This window comes from Mustela erminea, chromosome 20 (assembly GCF_009829155.1).
Source record: "Mustela erminea isolate mMusErm1 chromosome 20, mMusErm1.Pri, whole genome shotgun sequence".
NCBI lineage: Eukaryota > Metazoa > Chordata > Mammalia > Carnivora > Mustelidae > Mustela > Mustela erminea.
The window spans coordinates 6,847,274-6,865,733 of NC_045633.1; the positions used below are offsets into that span (position 1 = coordinate 6,847,274).

The window sequence follows — 18,460 nt, forward strand, 5'->3', positions numbered from 1 at the left end:
GGGTGACTGGGTGGTTCAGTTGGTGAAGTGTCTGCCTTTGTCTCAGGTCCTGATCTGAGGATCCTGAGATCGAGCCTGGCAGGGGAGCCTGCCAGGTGGGGAGCCTGCTTCTCCCTCTCCCTTTCACCTCCTCTTCCAGCCAGAGCGCTCTCTCAACTACATAAATAAAAACTTTGAAAAAATATCACCTGTTAGTGCCCAGGTGAAAAGGCTTTAGCAGCCCCCTTTCCCTCTTCCTGGAGTCCCTGGACCACCCATGCTATCTGTCAATCGTCCATGGGCTCCCAATGCAAGAAACGGCCCTCCTTGGCCCTGGTTAGAGACCATGAAAGCAGCAATTGCTGGCCAAGCTCTGGGCTCTTTTGGAAACAGAGTCTCTCAAGACTCTGAGCCTTCCTATCCAGCTGTCCATTATTTTCTGGGTCATGGCACCCCCACCAGCTTAATATAGTCACCAAGTCCTACTTGCTACAGGCTGAAGCCAAAGTCTGCATATCCTACCTGCAGGTGGAGGTGGCGGCTTCTGTCCACAGTGCATTGCCAGATTCCATGGTGCTGGAGGACGTCAGCTCTTCCTCCTACCCGTTGGCCACCCAGGGATTTCCATGGGATCAACTGCGTGAACATCAGTGGGAGTTATTACATTTTGATTTTGATGACCACGTCTCCCTCCTGGTCATGTGACAACTTCACTTCCTTGAGAAGCACCTGTCCTATGCCTTAAAAGTCTCAGTCCCAGGTTGAAATTGATGTCCAAATATCAGAGTCTACTGTGATGGAAAGATGAGATTAAGATTCAATAGAAAGTGTTGTCTTGGCATTGGGTAATGTCAGAGGGCTGCAAATAGCCCCATTTCTTATTCCCTTTGCCCTCTGCTCCCATGGATCAGATCCTCTGGCCAACAAGCCCTCCTTAGCACAGAGACAAGGCACAGTTTCTCCCCAAGTAAGCTCTAGTTCCCTGACAGCCTGTGGAATGATCCAGCAAGCCAATCAGTCCCTCCTGCAGGAAGTAGGGCTCACCTTCACTCTCCTGTTACTACATAGCCTGCACCCACAGCCCTTGTTCATTCTGTTCCCGAGTGCAACATCCCCCGTGGCCCTGCATGGGGCCTCCTTCCCTGGGCCATGAGTATAGGTTGGTAATAAATTACTGTGGAGCTCAGCTGTGCAGCATCTGGACATCCCATAACTTTCGGGTGGGAATCACTCCCTTCACCAATTGGTGAAGAAGAGAAGAATGAAATCTTTCTCACTTGTACCTTTGTCAAGGCACAATGATGAGGCTCATGGGCTTGAAGTTATTTGGATAATAATCTATTGGGGGCTTGCAAGAATTCACCTGGGGCTAAATAGCAGTCTTTATGTGACTGATGAAGAGGAAGGAAGGCCACGAAGGCAAGGGCTTGCATGGTCTCTTAAAGCTCAAACTCCAGGCAGTGGGGGAACCCTCCAATATTTGCAGCAGGGAAGGAACTCACATTGTTATTTCAGTTCACCCTGACAGCAGAACGCATTCAAGGGAGGCCAAGAGTGGAACCAGCAAGATCGGTAGGCAGTCTACTATACCAGTTGGAGACAGGAGTGGGTGAATCAGAAAACTGACAACAGGAAGTCAGGGAAGGAATTACCATATTTGGCAGGCTGAAGATACAGCAGAATGGAAAATCAGTGGAATAAGGTCCTTAAGGAAATGTGAGTGGATCCTTTCCAAGGTATAATGGGGCGCTTTTGGATCCAGGCCCCCCAGTCACCCTACTGCGAACACCCATGGGCTCTTGACTGTGCAGTCACAGCTGGTCTTCTCGGATCCCCAGCGTGCTTGCCATCAATCTCAATGCTTCCTGCCGTTCCGCATCAGCTGCCTGGAAAGATCCCACGAAGAGTCTCCTTAGGAGGGTTTTGTCCACCATTCCTTTGGACTGACTGACTAGGGTCATCAGTTTCTTCTGTGTGTCCTCCAGGATTTCCTGCTGGACCTCATTCTGTTTCTTGAACTCTTGGAGTTGGTCCTCCTTCACCTCCAAGTCGGCATTTGTTTGATGCAAACGTCCCTGTAAGGACTTCAGGTTTCCTTCTAGGGCATCTGCCTTTTCCATCCATTTGGCCAGTTCCAGCTTCAGTTTCACTAGTCTTCAATCATAGTGCCTTCCCTCTTCCTGGGAGGCAGCAAGCCGGAGCAGTTTCCTCCTTCTGCTGGGTGACCATGTGCAATTGCTCTCACAGTGACTCTACCTGCAGACTGGCTCCGTGGCTGGCTTTTCCATGTCAGCAGAAGACAAAACGAGTTTTCCCTGAAAGACCATCACTTCCGCTCTCAGCCGAGCCACTTGGTCTTCTGAGGCCAAAGCTTCCCGGTGCCGAGAATCTTTGGCTTCTGCATCAAGGTGCCGCCCTCTCTCCAGCTCCTGGGTTAGGCACAATTCTCTCTCATGTAACTGGTGAACCTCCTTCTGGAGGGCGCAGGTTTCCACTTCTTTCTGTGTCAGTGCCAACACGACGTCATCTCTCTCCTGTTGACACACAACTGTCTTTTCCTGCATTGACTAAATGGTGTTGACGAGCCGGTTCAATTCTCCAGTCTTGCCCTCTTCTTTCTCTCGCAGCAGTTGCTCCAAGGCCAGGGCCTTCTCTCTCATCGCAGCATGCTGGGATGCCTCCTCTCTCTGCGTCACTGACAGCAGCCGATTGTCTCTTGCAACGTTTGATTTTCCATTTTCTTTTCTCTAGATCTTTCCATGATCTTTGCATTTTCCTCTTTCAGCCGACACACGTCCATTTCAAAATCTGCTATCCTCTCCTTCAGATTGGTGACTGCCTGCCTCAGCAGCTCGTTCTCACTCAGCTGGCCCCTGAGCTTCTCCTGTGAAGAAAGCAGCTCCTCACTTTTTGCTTGGATTTGAAGCTCCTGAGCCTGAAGGGAGTTTTGTAGAACGGCCTATTTCTCCTTCTGCTGCTCCATGTGGGAATCGGAATTGCTGTGTTCCTGTGGTTTACCTTCTCTTTTCCCGGTGGCAGCTCCTGAAGCAATCCATCTCTGCTGATCTTCCTGGAGGGTTCGAATCATTGTATCTTTTCCTCGCCCTGATTTTCTGAGCTCTTCTACCTCCTCTTGGAGCACCTGAGAGGACTCACTCACTGGGTCAGATTTCACGGCCTTCAGAGAGTCGGCGGACCTGTGGAGTTGCTGGAGGGCTGGAGGAAAATCACATCAAGGTTCCCTAAAAGGAGGTCCTTGGCAAAGCTCCCCGATACGGAGCTGAAGTTGGGCCAGTTCCTTCTCTAGCTGTTGTAAGTTTATTTCATGTCCCTGGTAAGTTTGGATCTGGTCAAGAGAGGCTGTCTGCAGTTTCAGAACGTTCTCGCTGTTGGGGCACGCCCACGCCTGCAGTTGTCGCAGATGTGTCTGAAGCTGGGGGGACTCACGCTTCAGATTTTGGACGGTGGTCAGCACCTGCTCTTTCCACTCCTCCATGATCTTCACTCGCTGTGTTAACGTGTCCTGTTCCTGGAGAAGCTGCTAGAACTAATCGATACGAACTCCTCGAACCTCATGACCAGGGCCAGGTGTTTGCAGGATCCTCAATAAAGTCTGGCATACCTGACTCAACGCAGCCACTTCCAGGTCTTTTTCTCGAATCACGTGTGACAAATCCCGAATCCTTTCTCTACACCCCTCCTGGCCACTGCTTTCCACTCTCGTGGACAGTTTTGGTTTTCCTCCTGCACCCTCTGGAGGTCTGCTTCCTTGGCAGCAAGTCGATCAGCCTCCTGCACCCTCTGGAGGTCTGCTTCCTTGGCAGCAAGTCGATCAGTCATTTCGTGATAGTCCCTTTTCAGATTGCTATTCTCTCTCGTCTTCTCATTTAGGACGACCAACACCTGTTCGCTTTTCAAAGCACACTCTTGCAATTGCCGCTGAAGTTGTTCCACGCCCGTTCTGGCTGTGAGAAGCCGCAGGGATGCTGCTGGAAAGACCCTGAATCTCCACATCCTTTTGCTGGATGATCCGAGTGAGTTTCCCGATCTCCTCTTTGGAGAGCTGATCCAGTCGGACGTTCTCTTCAGTGAGAAGCTTCGTCTCCAGGTCCTGTTCTTTGATTCCTTGGACCAACCTTTGAATTTCAACTTTAGATGGATCACGCTCTTCACTTCTGTTCTCTCTGGGGAGAGGCTGGCTTGCTCGCACCTCCTCATCCTCACAGGGTTCTCTCAGAATGGGCGGGCTTTTGTCGGGCAACTGGGCTCTCAGCTCTTCCAGCGTGACTTGCAGATTCCGAATCATCTCGTCTTTGGCTGCGAGGAGCTGAGCGCGTTCGGTGTTCATCTCCTCCTGCCGGTGCTGAAGACGGTGCACCTTCTCCTTCTGCTCCTGGAAGGACTGGAGCAGTGCTCTCTTCCCCTGCTGCTGGTTGTGAATGATCTTCTGTTGTTCTTGTATCTCCTCCTCGAGATCATCTTTTAACTTGTTGAGCTGAAAGACCTCACACTCTAGTTCTACAATCTCCTCTAGGATTTTAGGGTCGACCAGAGGGACAGTGTGACTCTGTTGTGTGAGGCGCTCTAGGTCTCCGCACATGACGATGTTCGTCTATCATGGATAGGAGACGCATGTCTTTGTCCTCCATGGATGGCTGTAAAATCACTACTTCTTCAGGTTTCGGTCGACTTACCGAATTCCTCCTGAAGCTCTGGCCTTTCTCTAAGCTCTTCAATGTACACATCTTGCTCTCTGACCCATTATGTCAATTGCTTCTGCTCCTCCAAAGCAAAGGACAGCAGTTCCTTCGTTTCTTGATGGTCGGCGTCCATCTGCTCGATGGACGTATATCCAGGTCTTTCTCTTGACCCAATTGAATGAAATGCACATGCTCTACCAGTGACCACTCTTTGAGACTTCGCTCAGACTAGTTTGTCTCTTCCAACAGCTTCTTTTCAGCTAGACACAATTTCGCCACTAACTGCCCTTTCTCTATTTTTAAAGCCCTCATAGAAATGTTGTTTCCCAGAGAATCCTCGTTGTGCAGAACAGATTCCTCCAGCTGATGTCTTACATCTTGGAGCTCCCAGACCAACTTTTGCTTTCCTGCTCGGAGATCTGAAGCAATGTTGTTCAAACTGTCGTTCAGCCGCTGCATTTGTGTAAGTTGTTGCTTCAACCTTCTGAGCTCCATTTCCCTTTCCTGAAGAAGGTCACGGTTCACGTTCCCAGCAGAGTCTTGGTTTTGCAGGTCTTCCACCTGTCGTGGATAGTCCATTAGTTGTTTGTGGTGCTGGTCAGTGAGGTCTGCTAGTTTCTGCAGGTGGACGTTTTGTAACACCGCCACTTCCAGCTCATGTTCGTCCATCTCTTGCATCCGCCGCTGCTCTAGGTCTCTGATGTGGCTCTTCAGTTTCCACACTGTTTCTGGGTTGATGGTATTTGGTCCCTGGGTGAAACACGAGCACAACATCTTCCAATGAGTCACTTCAGCCTCCAGTGTTTCGATCTCATGGAGGCGTCTATTGATCTGTGTCTGGGCTGAGATGACATCAGCGAAATCCATGGCGTCCCCAGGGAAAGTCCCTTTCCCCAGCACATGTCTGTTAATATCGGAGATGTCACTGGTCAAAGAGGTCTCACTGCTGTCCACGGCCCCTAGGGAATGGCCGAGGCCACAGCCCAGGCCACCAGCCCAGAACATCTGACGGCCATACAACTGCCCTGGTCCGCGGTGGGAAAGCGTCCAGCCCAGTCAAACTACCCCGCCAAGTGTCCCAGAACCCCTGCCTGGGCGAGGCTAAGAATCAAAAGCCAACTGGCATTTGCAGACAACGCCTGCGTGCCCCTCCCTCCCCCCAGCGCCTGCTGGTCAGGCAGCTAGGAAAGGCCATGTCTCTCTGGCCACTGGTCCCAGTCCCCGCCGCTCATCCCCACGACTTCCCACGCCAGGCCTGGGCCCCTTGCCTTCCTTCCCCTGCTTCGGTGGCTGTCCTGGTTGGGCCCCTAGAGCATGCTCCTGCCTGACTGTCCCCAGGTGCCTGCCCCCAGAAAATGCACCCGGCCCTCAACTTCCTCCTAAGTGGGATCACAGTACACAAAGTCCTGTAGCGTGAGCTTTCCACACAGCAGTATCTTTTTAATTGAGGTGAAACGCACACAGTCACAGGCATCCATCCAGCTAGGAGAGAGGATCCTATGTGCATTTCACAGATGTCTACAGTCGCACAGAGGACGGCCCTCACAGAGACTTTGGATATTTCCAGCCTCTAGAGGCTCCAGAGCGCCCGTCAGTCCTGCACCGACAGCTCGACCCTTGCCTAGCCTCGGTGGTTCACCGGCAGATGAAGGAACGCGCCACGCCTCCCTCTCCTCCTGCAGCTGTGCGCCTAGACCAGGCAGGGGGTTGCGGAGGACGTTGGAGTTGCCTGATCCGCGGGTCCTCCGCTCTGCACAGTGTGGCCCAGGTCTCTGGCGGCAGAGGTCCGATTCCGCCAGGCGGCCTCCGCCTGGAGCTAGTGACTGGCGGGCCCTGCGCTGCCCCGGCGGGCGGCGCCGGTGGAAGTGACGCGGCGAGGGCGGGGCGCGGGCCTGAGAGCCGCCGCCGCTGCTGCCCGGGCCGGGAAACGATGTAGCCGCGCCAGGCCGTCCCCCCAGCTGCCCGGCCCCAGCCCCGCCGGCCGCCGCCGCCACCATGAAGAAGCAATTCAACCGCATGAAGCAGCTGGCCAACCAGACCGTGGGCAGGCGAGTGCGCCGATTCGGGCCGGCGGGGATTGCGCCCCAGTGGGGGCCGGGGGCGCGTCGGGTGGGGAGCTGCGTAAGGGGCCGAAGGCCGGATCCCGCGAAGGGGCTGGGCGGGGGCGGTCCGGCTGCTCCTCTGGCCGCGCGCTCCCGTAGGTTGCCGTACCCCGCACCCCGCACCAGGCACAGGGGCTCCGGGTCAGGGCTGCGCCCCGCTGCGGCCTGGAGCCTAGCTGGGAGCCGCCGCCCGAGCTCCCGGGAAGCCACGGGTTGGGTTGGCCTTCCGAGACGCCCCCGGAGCATAGGTCCCCGCCGCCCATTGTTCAGGCCCCACCGAGCATCGCCTTTGGGGGGGACTGGACCCTAGCCTTCCCCTGCCCTCCCCCGGGGGTTTGCCCTGCGAAGACTCCCCTCACGGATGTGCGGTAGGCCCGGCGGCCGCTCTGCTCTGGGGGCGGTGTTCTCAGGCTTTCCGGGTCTCCCCGCCGCTTCAGACCCTCCGCCTCCTGCCTAATGGCAGGAAATAATTAAGGGGCGATCAGAGCCGGTCGGATCCGCCTTGGGGAGTTCCTGGCGTCCAAGGAGGGACTGTAGAGGTGCTGCTGCCTCCAAACCGGGGGCCTCTGTGGACCGAAGGGCCCAAGTTCTTGACATGGAGAAATTGGCAACTGGAAGGAAAGAATGGTGGAGGCGCCTTAGCTGACTTTTATTTTATTTTTTAAGAGCTTTTTTTGAAAAGCCTTTCTCCCTCTGGGTTTGGAAGCAGATCCTTCTGCGTTCGTGCCTGACAGGAAACATTATCCAAAATGAAATGACAGCAGAGACCGGGGTTTGTAGACCATCCGGCTGTTGGAACAGGAACCACTGGTGGTTTTGAGAGCTCCTAGAGGTGATGGTCATGTGCCCAGTTATCTGGGGCACATCTTTCAAGGTCTTTTAGGGCAGTTGGCTATACTGGATCTACTGACTGTTTATTCTGGGATGAGATATGAAAGTGTGAGTTTTCCACGGCTTTTGCTTTTTTTTTTTTTTTTTTTCAACAGTTGAGTCAAAGGGAGAGCTTGGTTCGGTCAAAGCACATGTGATAGTTCTTTTTTGTTGTATGTACCAAAATACTTTTACTTCCCCTCCCGTTTTCTAAATTTGCCTTGTACTGTTTCAGTTCCCCGTCCTCCCCACCGCCTAACTTTTTGCTTAGTGGCTTAGTTTTATTGTTTAATTTGGTTGCTACCCCACCCTATGATCTTAGTGTGCATTTGTCCTGTTTCCAGCATTCATGCCTCTTCCCTAAAGCCTAGCAGTGCCTATTTTTCTGTCATTTGTAGGAAATGATAGAAATAATGCTGAGAGGGAGGTAGAAAGGGTCAGAGTGGGGGCAGTGTTTCAACCAAGAATCTGTAAATGAATTATAAGATAATCCCTTTTGAGTTTTCTTACTCTCTCCTTTGCATTTTTAGTAACATACCTTGTGAAACTCATATTCGCTGAGTGTCAAGACCGATTAGTCACATTGTCATTCTGACCTGTTTTTACACTGTATCAGGAAAGGGGTGTTTGCTTGTTTTGTGCAACCTTCTGAGCCTTTTCAAGCTTCCAAACCAGTCAGGGTCTCTTTGGTCCTAGCTTCCTCTGCAACAGCTTCTCTCTTCACACTTCCATTTCGGCCATAGATGCCCTGCTTTTAGATTCCAGAGCAGGCTGAGGATTCCTACTTATTCACCTCTCCCTGGAATTCTCTGGAGCTCATTTCCCCATACCAGCTGTGTAGCTGCCTCCTACTCCTTCTTCAGCTCTCCAGGCAAAGGTCTCTGCCTCTAAAAGGCCTTCGCTGTTGCTCCCACAGAGACTGGAGGACCTCCTCCCAGGGAACTTTGATAACTCCACACAGCACCCGGTTTTCTATAATGGAGTGGCCTTTTTACTTGTTCTTGTTCTCCAGTAAATGAAATGCCTTGAGAGAGCCCTTGCTGCCTTTCTCTTTCATTTCGAGCCTCTGCTACGTTGCCTTGCATTGGGCGGAACCTCTACAAAGATTGTCAAATCAGGGGTCAATCTAGTTCTTACCAGTTCACCCTGGCGGTGTGAGCCCAAGTATGGGAAAATGAAAACTGGAGAGAGTCAATGGTGATTCATGCTGGGACTGTAATTCTGGCCCTGACCTTTGACTCTGTTTGAAAATCTTTATTGCTCGATGCCAGTGGAGGCCGGTGGAGGCTGAGGCGACTACCGAGCTATGGAGGGTGTGGCAGTTATGGTCCCAACATCCAAACTGTTTTTCTGGGGAAGCTTCAGCTTCACTGCTGTCCATTTCCTCGATATATTTATATTTCTTCCACTCAAGTTATTGTAAAAGTCTCAGGAGGAAACATAGAGGCAGAAGAGAGCCTAGAATTGTGATTGTGTGTTACTGTGTTATTGGTAGACACCAGAAACAGGATTCTGGGTACATTCAACTCAAGAGGAAGGCTAGAAAGCAAAGGTCTCCTGCACCCACGAGTGAAATCATGTGTGTGGATGCCCATCATGTATGTTATCCATTCATAGAGCCTTGCAAGGCCATGTTCTCTACCCAAGAACGGGGACCTCGTGAGGAACCCTACAGTGAGGTTCCATGGGACCTCATGGGGGAGAGTCAGGAATGGCCGGAACCAGGCAGTTCTCCTGATGTGTGTGTCTCCAATGGGAGCTGGAGGGTGTTTCAGAAGATGGTTCGCGTAGCACACACGCCAGGCTGATTTTGTGGTCTCAGGAAAGGTTTGTCCCAAAAAAGAGAATTGGGATGGTTGATTCACTAAGGGGCACTTCTTGAGCCCCCACTGCGTGCCGCTGCTCAAGGTATTAAAGAAGTGAAAGTGAACACAACCAGGTTTCTGCCCTGAAGGGGCTCAGTAGCTTTGTGGAAGAGATGGACAAACAAGAAATAATTATAGACCATTAGGTCACTGTTTAAAGAGGGACAGCAACACTCCACTCTCAGTGGATGGAGAGAGGGACCAAAACCAGACGGACAAACTGGGAGAAAAGTGGAGCAGCCTTTCCCCGCATCTGTAAGCACTTCTTTCCATTTTCTCTCCTATCGATTAGGACTCTTTTGCTTGTAAGAGAACCCGACTTGAATTGCCTTAAGCCAAGATGGGAATTTCATTGGCTCCTATGGGACCCAGAGAGTCCAAAAGTAGTGTGGGTGCAGCCAGGGTTTTTGCTCTCTAGATAGGCTGTGTCCACCAGGAGACACCCCTGCCTCAACCCAGTTTTCCCTCCTCCTTAGTTCAAGTCCCAGAGGGCAGAGAATGCTTTTCACTGTGACCAGAGGTCCAGGATTGACTCTGAATGTGTCTGACTGGGCCCCATGCCTTGCCCTGGAAATGGGAATGGAGTCAGCCCCACCCAAACCACAGGGACTGGGAATGGGAGAGCACTGGCCCCCCTGAGAGCACTGGGTGCTGTTCCCAGAAGGAGGGGAGAAGAGGTGCTGGTCAGGATACAGTAAGTATCACATTGTGTCTTTTGTAGTCCTGCTCTAAAAAGAAAAATGTATTTTGACAATCTCCAGGTTGGATAGATAATTCATCAGATGCAGGTGGTACTTTTTGGCCGGTGAGAGTCTGAGTGGAGGAAGGCATACCCCAACGTGAGGAACTCAGGGAACCCTGAGTTCTGAGGTAGAAGTGTCAAGGAGCAAAAGAATCTGAACTCTTTTGAGTCTGACCTAGGAGAGTTGACCTAGGAGAGGCCCTGGAAGGGAGTGTCTCTTTGGGGTTGGTTTGTGCCAAGGCTGAAGTACTCCCTGCAGGTCCGAATGCTTTCCTAGATAGTAGCCTTTAGAGCAGTCAAGGATACAGACTCCAGGCTGTGGCAGAGCGACTTAGAATAGGTGAGGGCCCCATAGGTGTGGGGGAACCTCACTGATGTTTGTCTCACCAGAGGGGCATGTGGGAACATGGGCCCAGTGTGGCCCAACCTTTGGGGTTTTGGAGAAAGGATTGAAATCTGGATTTTCATGAAAATCAGGTGGTACTGAATGCAAATTAAACCACCACCATGACATTCTCAACAGAATCTGTCCCTGGTCAGACTTGGTCTGGGTGTGGGTCACTAGTTGGCAATGGCATGTGTAAAAGGATCAGGAGGTTAATGATTCCTCACAACAAGTTCCAATTTTCCTTTTCTCTCCTGTACCTTAACCTGACATGACTGTATTCTAAGTTCCTGGATTTTTGGAAGAGCTTGTTCTTTCCTTTTCCAAAAGCTTTCAAAGATCTTATAGTCATACTCATCGATAACTTATCTAGTGGGTTTGCTTCCCAAGTGCTGTCCCAAAGCACCTGGCTTGGCTCTCGGGGCAGAACTCAGGGCCGGGGCTTCTGACTTTGGATCCCACATGTTTCTGACGACAGACCCTGGCCTGGCTGCCTTTTCACCTGATTCGCCAGGGAAGGGTTGGTGCGGTTTCAGTGTCTTTGGTGCTGGCTGAGCTGCTGGGCTGTAGGCTTTGCATAAATGATCTCACCACCTTCTCCATAGGAAGTCCCAGAGGTGATGTTATTTATTCCTGATTGAATGATGAGGAACAGAGGACTCAAAAGAGGTCATCAGGCTAGTCACTGATAGAGCTGTCATGAACCAGCAACCAGGTCTGGGATTCCAAAGCAGCTGTAAGTCCAGACTTCACGTGGGCAACTCTTCTTGGAGGAAGCCTGTGTTGGAGTCATGCACGGTGCTTTCATAAAATGGGGGAAGCTCAGAGTTGGATGTTGCTCATCTTACCAGGGATGGTCCCCTGAGGGGCATGTGGCAGTCTCTGGAGACATGGTTGTTGGTCAGGACTTGGTTCGTGGTGGGGGGGGTGCTCCTGGCATCTGCTGAGAGAGGCCAGGGATGCTGCTGACCATCCTAACATGCACAGGATGGCCTCACCACACAGAACGATCTGGTCCCAAAGGTCAAGAACGCTGAGGTTGGGAAACCCTCGTCTAGTCCTTTTACATTCTCGATGTATGAATGGCCAAAACCAAAGATCTACACTGTTTGCTTGCGGGGTATCGATGTGTTCTGTTTGGTTGATTTCTCAAGTATGTAAGTGTTTATTACAGTTATTAGCCTGTATTTAAAGATTTGGTGTTTTCCCGTGAAAACCTGGATTAGCGGTTCTTCTACCATCATGAAGGCCTAGCAATGACTAGTGTTGTTCTCTCGTACAAGGAGTCGTGGCTAAGTAGCTGCTGTCCTTTCTGTATCAGGGGTCAACTGTCCATTTGCCCCACTCCCTCCTGGCTTGTTTTCCTGTGTTAGATTCCTTGCACACCCTTCCCTAATCACAGAAATCTAACGACCTTTCCCAGGAGCAAAAGACTCACTGCTTCACTAGGTAGCCCACTGTGTTAGGGACAACACAAATTCTCACAGTGACTCAAAATGCATCTCTGCCTGGGCATCCCAGGGCAGTCCTCCGGTGCCACAAAGAATCAGCCCTTTTTGTACTCAACATCATAAACCATATCCTTCCGTTTGTCAGCAGGAACCTTCTACATCCCTTACCTATTCCACACACTGATTTCCTCTGCCTTTTCTAAGGGAGCTTGGAACAGGGTTTCTGAGAAAACAGAGATGATGCTGTGTTTGCTTCAGTCTGAGTGGATCCCATCCAGAGTCTGCATAGAGCAGAGGAGGAAAGAAATCTGTCATCCTCGCAATTTCTCTTGCATGGCCTTGTTATACACTGAACATACTGTGAAATCCTGGAATATCAAACAGAGTATTTATAGGTTTAGTGAAAACCCATTGTTTGCTGAAACAAAAAGGAACCCTAAACAGATGTGGCCCTGGGGCATCGGGTTACTTGTGAAGGCAGCATGTTATTCTCATCTGAAATGATCTCTGTGTTAGTGGTTCCCAGTATGTCTGCGGCAGACCCTCCCACCCCATCCCCCCACCTGAGGGACCTGACATTCTGGTGTAGGGTCCCAGAATTTGTATGTGCACCATGCATTTTTTTTTTTTTTTAAAGATTTTATTTATTTATTTGACAGAGATCACAAGTAGGCAGAGAGGCAGGCAGAGAGAGAGGAGGGGAAGCAGGCTCCCCGCTGAGCAGAGAGCCCAATGCGGGGCTCCATCCCAGCACCCTGGGGTCATGTCCTGAGCCGAAGGCAGAGGCTTAACCCACTGAGTCACCCAGGCGCCCCGGCACCATGCATTCTTGTCAGACTGTAGAAGTTTGGCATATATCATTCTATTTCTGTTTCTCAAATACAGGTAGATGCCGCAGTAATTAATCAGGTATAAATCCATTTAAAGTATTATTACACTCCTATCTGCTTTGTCTCTATGTTAAAATAGGAGCCTCTTTTTAAAAAGTTTGAGTTAAGGGAGGTTAGTCTATGATGTTCCTATCTTTCCAGGGCCCTAGTGATCTGAAGGGCCATTGCATAGCTGTCCTTGTATTTGGATAGAGACATGTCCCTTCTCTTCTGTCTTCTCTGACCATTCCCCTGGGTGATTCAGTACCCCCGGACCTACCACCTTACAGCTGATGGCTTTTCAGCTTTATGTTTTTAGCCCTGGCACCTGTTCATGCCTCCATTGGTCTTCCTCTTGAACTTCTCCATTTGAACTACATCCTCAAATTGGCTTTCCTTCCTTGTATTCCTTAGTCTATGGGTCAGTAAACTCTGGCCTGGAAGCCAGATCCTGCCCACTGCCTGTCTGGTTTTTTTTTTTTTTTTTTTAAGGTTTATTTATTTATTTGACACAGAGAGAGACACACACACACACAGTGAGAGAGGGAACACAAGCCGGGGGAGTGGGAGAGGGAAAACAGGCCTCCCGTGGAGCAGGGAGCCTGATGCTGGGCTTGATCCTAGGACCCCGGGATCATGACCTGAGCTGTAGTCAGACGCTTAATGACTGAGGCACCCAGGCGCCCCACCACTGCCTGTTTTGTGGGGGAAAAAAAAAAAGGTTTATTGAAACCCAGGCCTGCACTGTCCCAGCAGAGCTGAGCAGTAATGAGTGACCGTACAGCCTGCCGAGCCCATGCTGTTTACTGTCTGGCCCTTAACAGGAAGTGTTTGCAGAACCCTGCCCTGGCACTTCAAATGCTACATCATCTGTGAGTCCCCCTCTTCTCCTCTGTGTTCTTTATATCCAGGCTCTTCCCCTGTCCTGGCAGTTCTGCCTCTGGAATATCTTTGAGTTAATCTCTGCCTCTTGATGGCCTTAGTTCAAGCTTTTTTTTTTTTTTTTCTAAACCTGGACATGAAATTGTCTTCCAGCTGGCTTAACTAGCTTGAGCTGGATTTTATCCCTTCTGTGGGACATCTAGGCCTCAACTCTGGTTTGGCATGGCTAGTCACGATTTTATCATAGCCATTCCTCTCTAAATGATTTGTTTCTGATGAATTCTCTGGAGTCCAGAATCATGACATTGGTAGGGGATTAATATTGATGTGGTCACAGTATTGCTAAATTGCTTTCTACATGATAGGGCTGTCCTTCAGTTTTAGCGCAGCAAAGGATGGCCCCTGGAATGCACATCATTGTGCAAGCTGTGATGAATGTTCTATTTCACCGTTATGCTAGTAGCATTTGGTGTTGCCCTAGAAATCACAGCCTATTTACATTTTTTTCCACTAAGATTGAAATGAATGAAATGTATTTGTATTTCTGTAGGAGGTTTCTGTCTGTGTCATTTGTTCATTTAATTGCCATGGAATTAATGTCCAGTTGTTGATGTCTTTGTTCTGTTACCAGTTTGGTTCAACAGACGTCTATTGAGAACCTGTCAGAGGCTGGTTAAAAAGATCACTGATTCCTAGGACCTTGAGTCGGGAGACAGACCTACAAGCAGATAATTTGAGTACAGCCGGTTGTACTATTCTAGCAGCTCTTGGGTGTTAGTAAGGAAATATTAACGCCATATCTTGATCTATTCATATATTGCAATATAAACGAGTTAACATTCTTATCCTTGGGTATATTGCATAATAAGTGCAGGGACTGTACCTTGAGGGAATCCATTCATGACCATGTACATATTTGATACAAGTTTCAGAAGATAAGGCAGATTCTGTTGAAAACCTGATCTTGTGATTTACAGAACACATTGCTTTTTAAAAAAAAATTTAAAAGATATTTATTTATTTGAGAAAGAGTGAGAGAGAGAGGGCACAAGTGGGGAGGAAGAGGGAGAGAAAAAGGGAGAAGCAGACTCTCCACTGAGCAGGAGCCCAATGTGGCCCAGGATCCCAGAACCTGAGCCAAAGGCAGATGCTTAACCTGCTGAGTCAGCCGGCACCCCAAAGACACTGCTTTTGAATAAGTATAACATACTTGTAGCCAGTGATGTGAAAACAATGCTAAGTTCATCTTAAGCTCTGCAGGCTGTAAGACTTGTCTCTAATGTCTTATTATTTCCTGTTAATTACAGCTTATTAATGATTTGCATAAGCTGCTTCCTTTTGATTAGTCTGAAGATATTTTTCTTGGACTGTCCTTTCCCACAGTTCCTTTTAGGTGTCTCCCTTATCAAAGATACTTTGTTCTAGTAGTCCACTTAATCCCTCCTTAAATGTTTTATTAGCATGTCTTCTATCATTTCCAAGCGAGCTAGCCACATTTATGCCTCCTAAATAAAGAATTTAAATCATAAGTGGTGGACTAAGTAAATAGGTCCTCAAGTGAATATTAAAGTTTTAATAAATCAATGCTCAGAACTGCCCAGAAATTCTGAGCAATGACCAGCTACCCGTGACCCGTCAGTGTGAACATTTCTAAGTCTACCAGCTTGTATTTCACATAGTCACTGGATACTTTGAGATATGTGGGCTGGACTGGCCAGCTGAACCCATGCCCATCTGTACCTTGGGGAAATAACACCAAAGTGTTTCTACTTCACTAGCTCTGATGGGTGCTAGGGTAGATGGAGCATGGACACTGGCTTGGGTTTCTGCGAAGATTTCTCTGACACGTGACACTTGAGCAATCTTGATAATAGGAAGTAGAGATGATGGGTCATCAAGAACTCCCAGAAGGAAGAAAAATTCTCAGGAAACCTAATCCACTGACATTTTTTCCTTTAACTTAATTTTTTTTTAATCTATACATTAACTCAGTATATTTTGTCTATAAATTGTCTATATCTGATTGCTAGCAGTGGGAAAACTCTGTCCAGCTCTTATTTTCAAATTAGGTAGTGAACTAACTTTTTTTGTAGATCCATATGTACTAAAGCCCAGAGTGACTGTGGTGTTGAAATTCACAAGTCTCTGCATGCAGCCCCCTCCAACAGATGGAGCAAGTTGGTTCTTTACAAAGTTTTTAAAAGCTGTGAAAGCAGCATACTCTTACTTCCTTTGCCTAATAAAAACTGATGGCCGTCTTTCCCCAAAGGAGACAATTTTGTTGTATATTGAAACTCTGTGGTGGCATCATTTCTCAGAGTGTCACTTTTAATTTCTTTAGTTTTCATCATACTCGGTCATCCGCTTTTACAACCTTTTCAGTACTCTTATTGCTTTTGCATTCTTGGACCCGCTAGGATGCATGATGGTCCCCAAACAACTCCAAGATGGCAGGACTAAAACACACGAGCACCAATGATTGTGACCGGCGGTGTTGACTGGCTTTTGTTCTCATCTGTGGAAGACCATGGGTAGAAAAGCTTCTGTGCCAGTTTTGGGGGATCATGGTTGAGGACCACTGCAGTAGAATTGGGGAGCCTGTGTATGCACAAGTTTGAGAAAGCCAAGTGGGTGCTCTAGGAGGACCACTCTGGTGGCAGGTGACTTGGGGCTGTGGAAGAAGGGGATGGTTGGGGGTAAAGTGTAAGAAACTGTTCCAACAGGCTAAGGAGGAGTAGGACTATGGCGTGCCGACTGACTTGCAGATGTTTAGCACCACGGTGTTTGGGCAGAGGAAGGGAGAAACTGAAGGGTTGAAGTGATTCGGGTTGTGGCTGGATGTTATCTGCTGAAATAAGTCACACAGCGATTCTTCACTTCCATTCATTTCTAATGCTTCTCTTTCTTTAAACATGTATTCTCACGCCGGCTTTGACTTTTTGTTGGCTTTCTTTTCATTCACTGACTTAGGGCTTTGGGTGTGTGTGTGTTTGTGTGTGTGTGGACACCACACTGTGCTAATAATAACTACCAATGAGTAACGTGTTTCAAATCTGGCAAAGCTGGTCTTCTTCAGCTTTTTTTCTTACTCAGTCTCTCCTCTTTCTGTATAGAAATGAATTTTGGTATTCCTTCGTTTCTAGCTCCTAGAAAAATTCACTTATGATTTTGATTGGTCTAGAGCTCATTCATGCACATAATATTTGTTGGGTACCTGCAATGGTGTAGGCCCTGAGGATATAAAAGCAAATGCATCCTAGGTATTTATGGCCTAGCATATCTGTGAACTAAACTTTAGGGAAGGTTGATGTCTTTTCCGCATGAGTATGGCATAACTCTTTACATACAAAGCTTTTATGTGCTTCCTAAGTATTTTGTTATTGTTGGAAATAGTGCCTAATTAGTTGGTAAACATGAGTGATGTTCATGTTTGTATATATATTTACTTTACTAAACTAGTTGCAGCTGATCATTTTGTTACTTCTTTGAATTTCCATGTATATAACATTATCCGTCATGTTTTTATTTCTTCTTTCCCTATTATTTATTTCAATGATTTTTCTTTCATTTTCTCATTTAATGGGTTAGACTCCAAAATAATATGTAGCTGTGTAATTGTTTGCAGCAATATTGTATAAAGGTCATGTGATTTCACCTCTATTAGGCATTCCAAAAATGTGACAAGAACTGGTAAAGCCCTGTTTAAATGCAAATGTCTTAATCTGAGTGGTTCCTGATGGAAATCTACAAGCCTTTTCCCTGTCTTCTTGGAGCCACAACACCTTTTAGCATGTGTGACGGTTGAGCTTAGTCATAAGATTGGCAGGTGTGTGGCTTAAAGGCAGAACACTGAACTTGTGGTAGTCCATCCATACAGAGAAAACAACCGCAGTATGCTTGGACTGAGGAAGGAACTGGAAGAGAAATTTGAAATGGATGGAGCACTGGGTGTGGTGCATAAACAATGAAGCCTGTTACACTAAAAATAAATTAAATTTAAAAAAATGTAGAAAAAGCAATCTACATTTACAGGATCCTAAAAAAATAAAAAAAGAAATTTGAAATGGAGCAGATGTGGAAATAGGTTAATATAACTTCTAAAGAAATGGTTAGCACGTGATGGGGCGGTGGACTTAATTGCAGACTTTGACTCTTGGAGCAGTCTTGAGGAACAGAAACCTTGGTACACTTTGATTTAGATGGAGGTTCCAACAGCTCTCTACCTGAAAAAAAAAATCATTCACACACATAGATTTGCATATAATTTCCCGGACTTCACCGACCTCTTCAAGCTCAGGGCCAAAACCCCCCAGGATTAAAGAATCCTGTTAGTTCCTGGAGAATAGTGTAGCCACAGTTCCCGCTTTATGACAGGTATACTTCTCACATGTTCTCCAGAACACACACTTGACCTCTGTGTGGGAGCCTCCCCCAGAAAAGCCGAAAGGGTATATTCTGGATGATGAGATGTGGCGATCACCTTAAAGTACTTTCCCTGAATTATCGGCTTCTTTTGGCAGTGACTTCATTCCAGAATGTTTTCAAAGCTTTTAGATGAAGACTTTGAAAACCTAAAACCACTCTAGGGCAGCTGGAGTATGGTAAAAGGTGAGCT

At 48.3% G+C, this 18,460-nt stretch overlaps 2 protein-coding genes across 7 annotated transcripts in view; one reads left to right on the forward strand and one right to left on the reverse strand.

Annotated features, from left to right (window-relative positions):
• Positions 1–4,055: 4,055 nt before the first annotated feature.
• Positions 4,056–18,460, reverse strand: part of LOC116580553 (thyroid receptor-interacting protein 11-like) — a 302,056-nt gene continuing 287,651 nt past the window's right edge. The window contains exon 3 of the mRNA XM_032326926.1: positions 4,056–5,770. Within this exon, the coding sequence (XP_032182817.1) occupies positions 4,908–5,684 (777 nt within the window). The 5' untranslated portion in view covers positions 5,685–5,770 and the 3' untranslated portion in view covers positions 4,056–4,907. The remainder of the gene's footprint in view (positions 5,771–18,460) is intronic.
• ARHGAP17 (Rho GTPase activating protein 17) overlaps positions 6,540–18,460 on the forward strand; it is an 83,639-nt gene continuing 71,718 nt past the window's right edge. For 3 of the 6 annotated variants that reach the window (XR_004281696.1, XM_032326915.1, XM_032326916.1), the window contains exon 1: positions 6,540–6,727. Coding sequence is in view for 5 of the 6 variants with exons in the window: in XM_032326915.1 (XP_032182806.1) it covers positions 6,675–6,727 (53 nt within the window). In the remaining variant the exon portion in view is untranslated. The remainder of the gene's footprint in view (positions 6,728–18,460) is intronic. The other 3 variants (XM_032326914.1, XM_032326917.1, XM_032326918.1) reach the window with 2 other exon arrangements.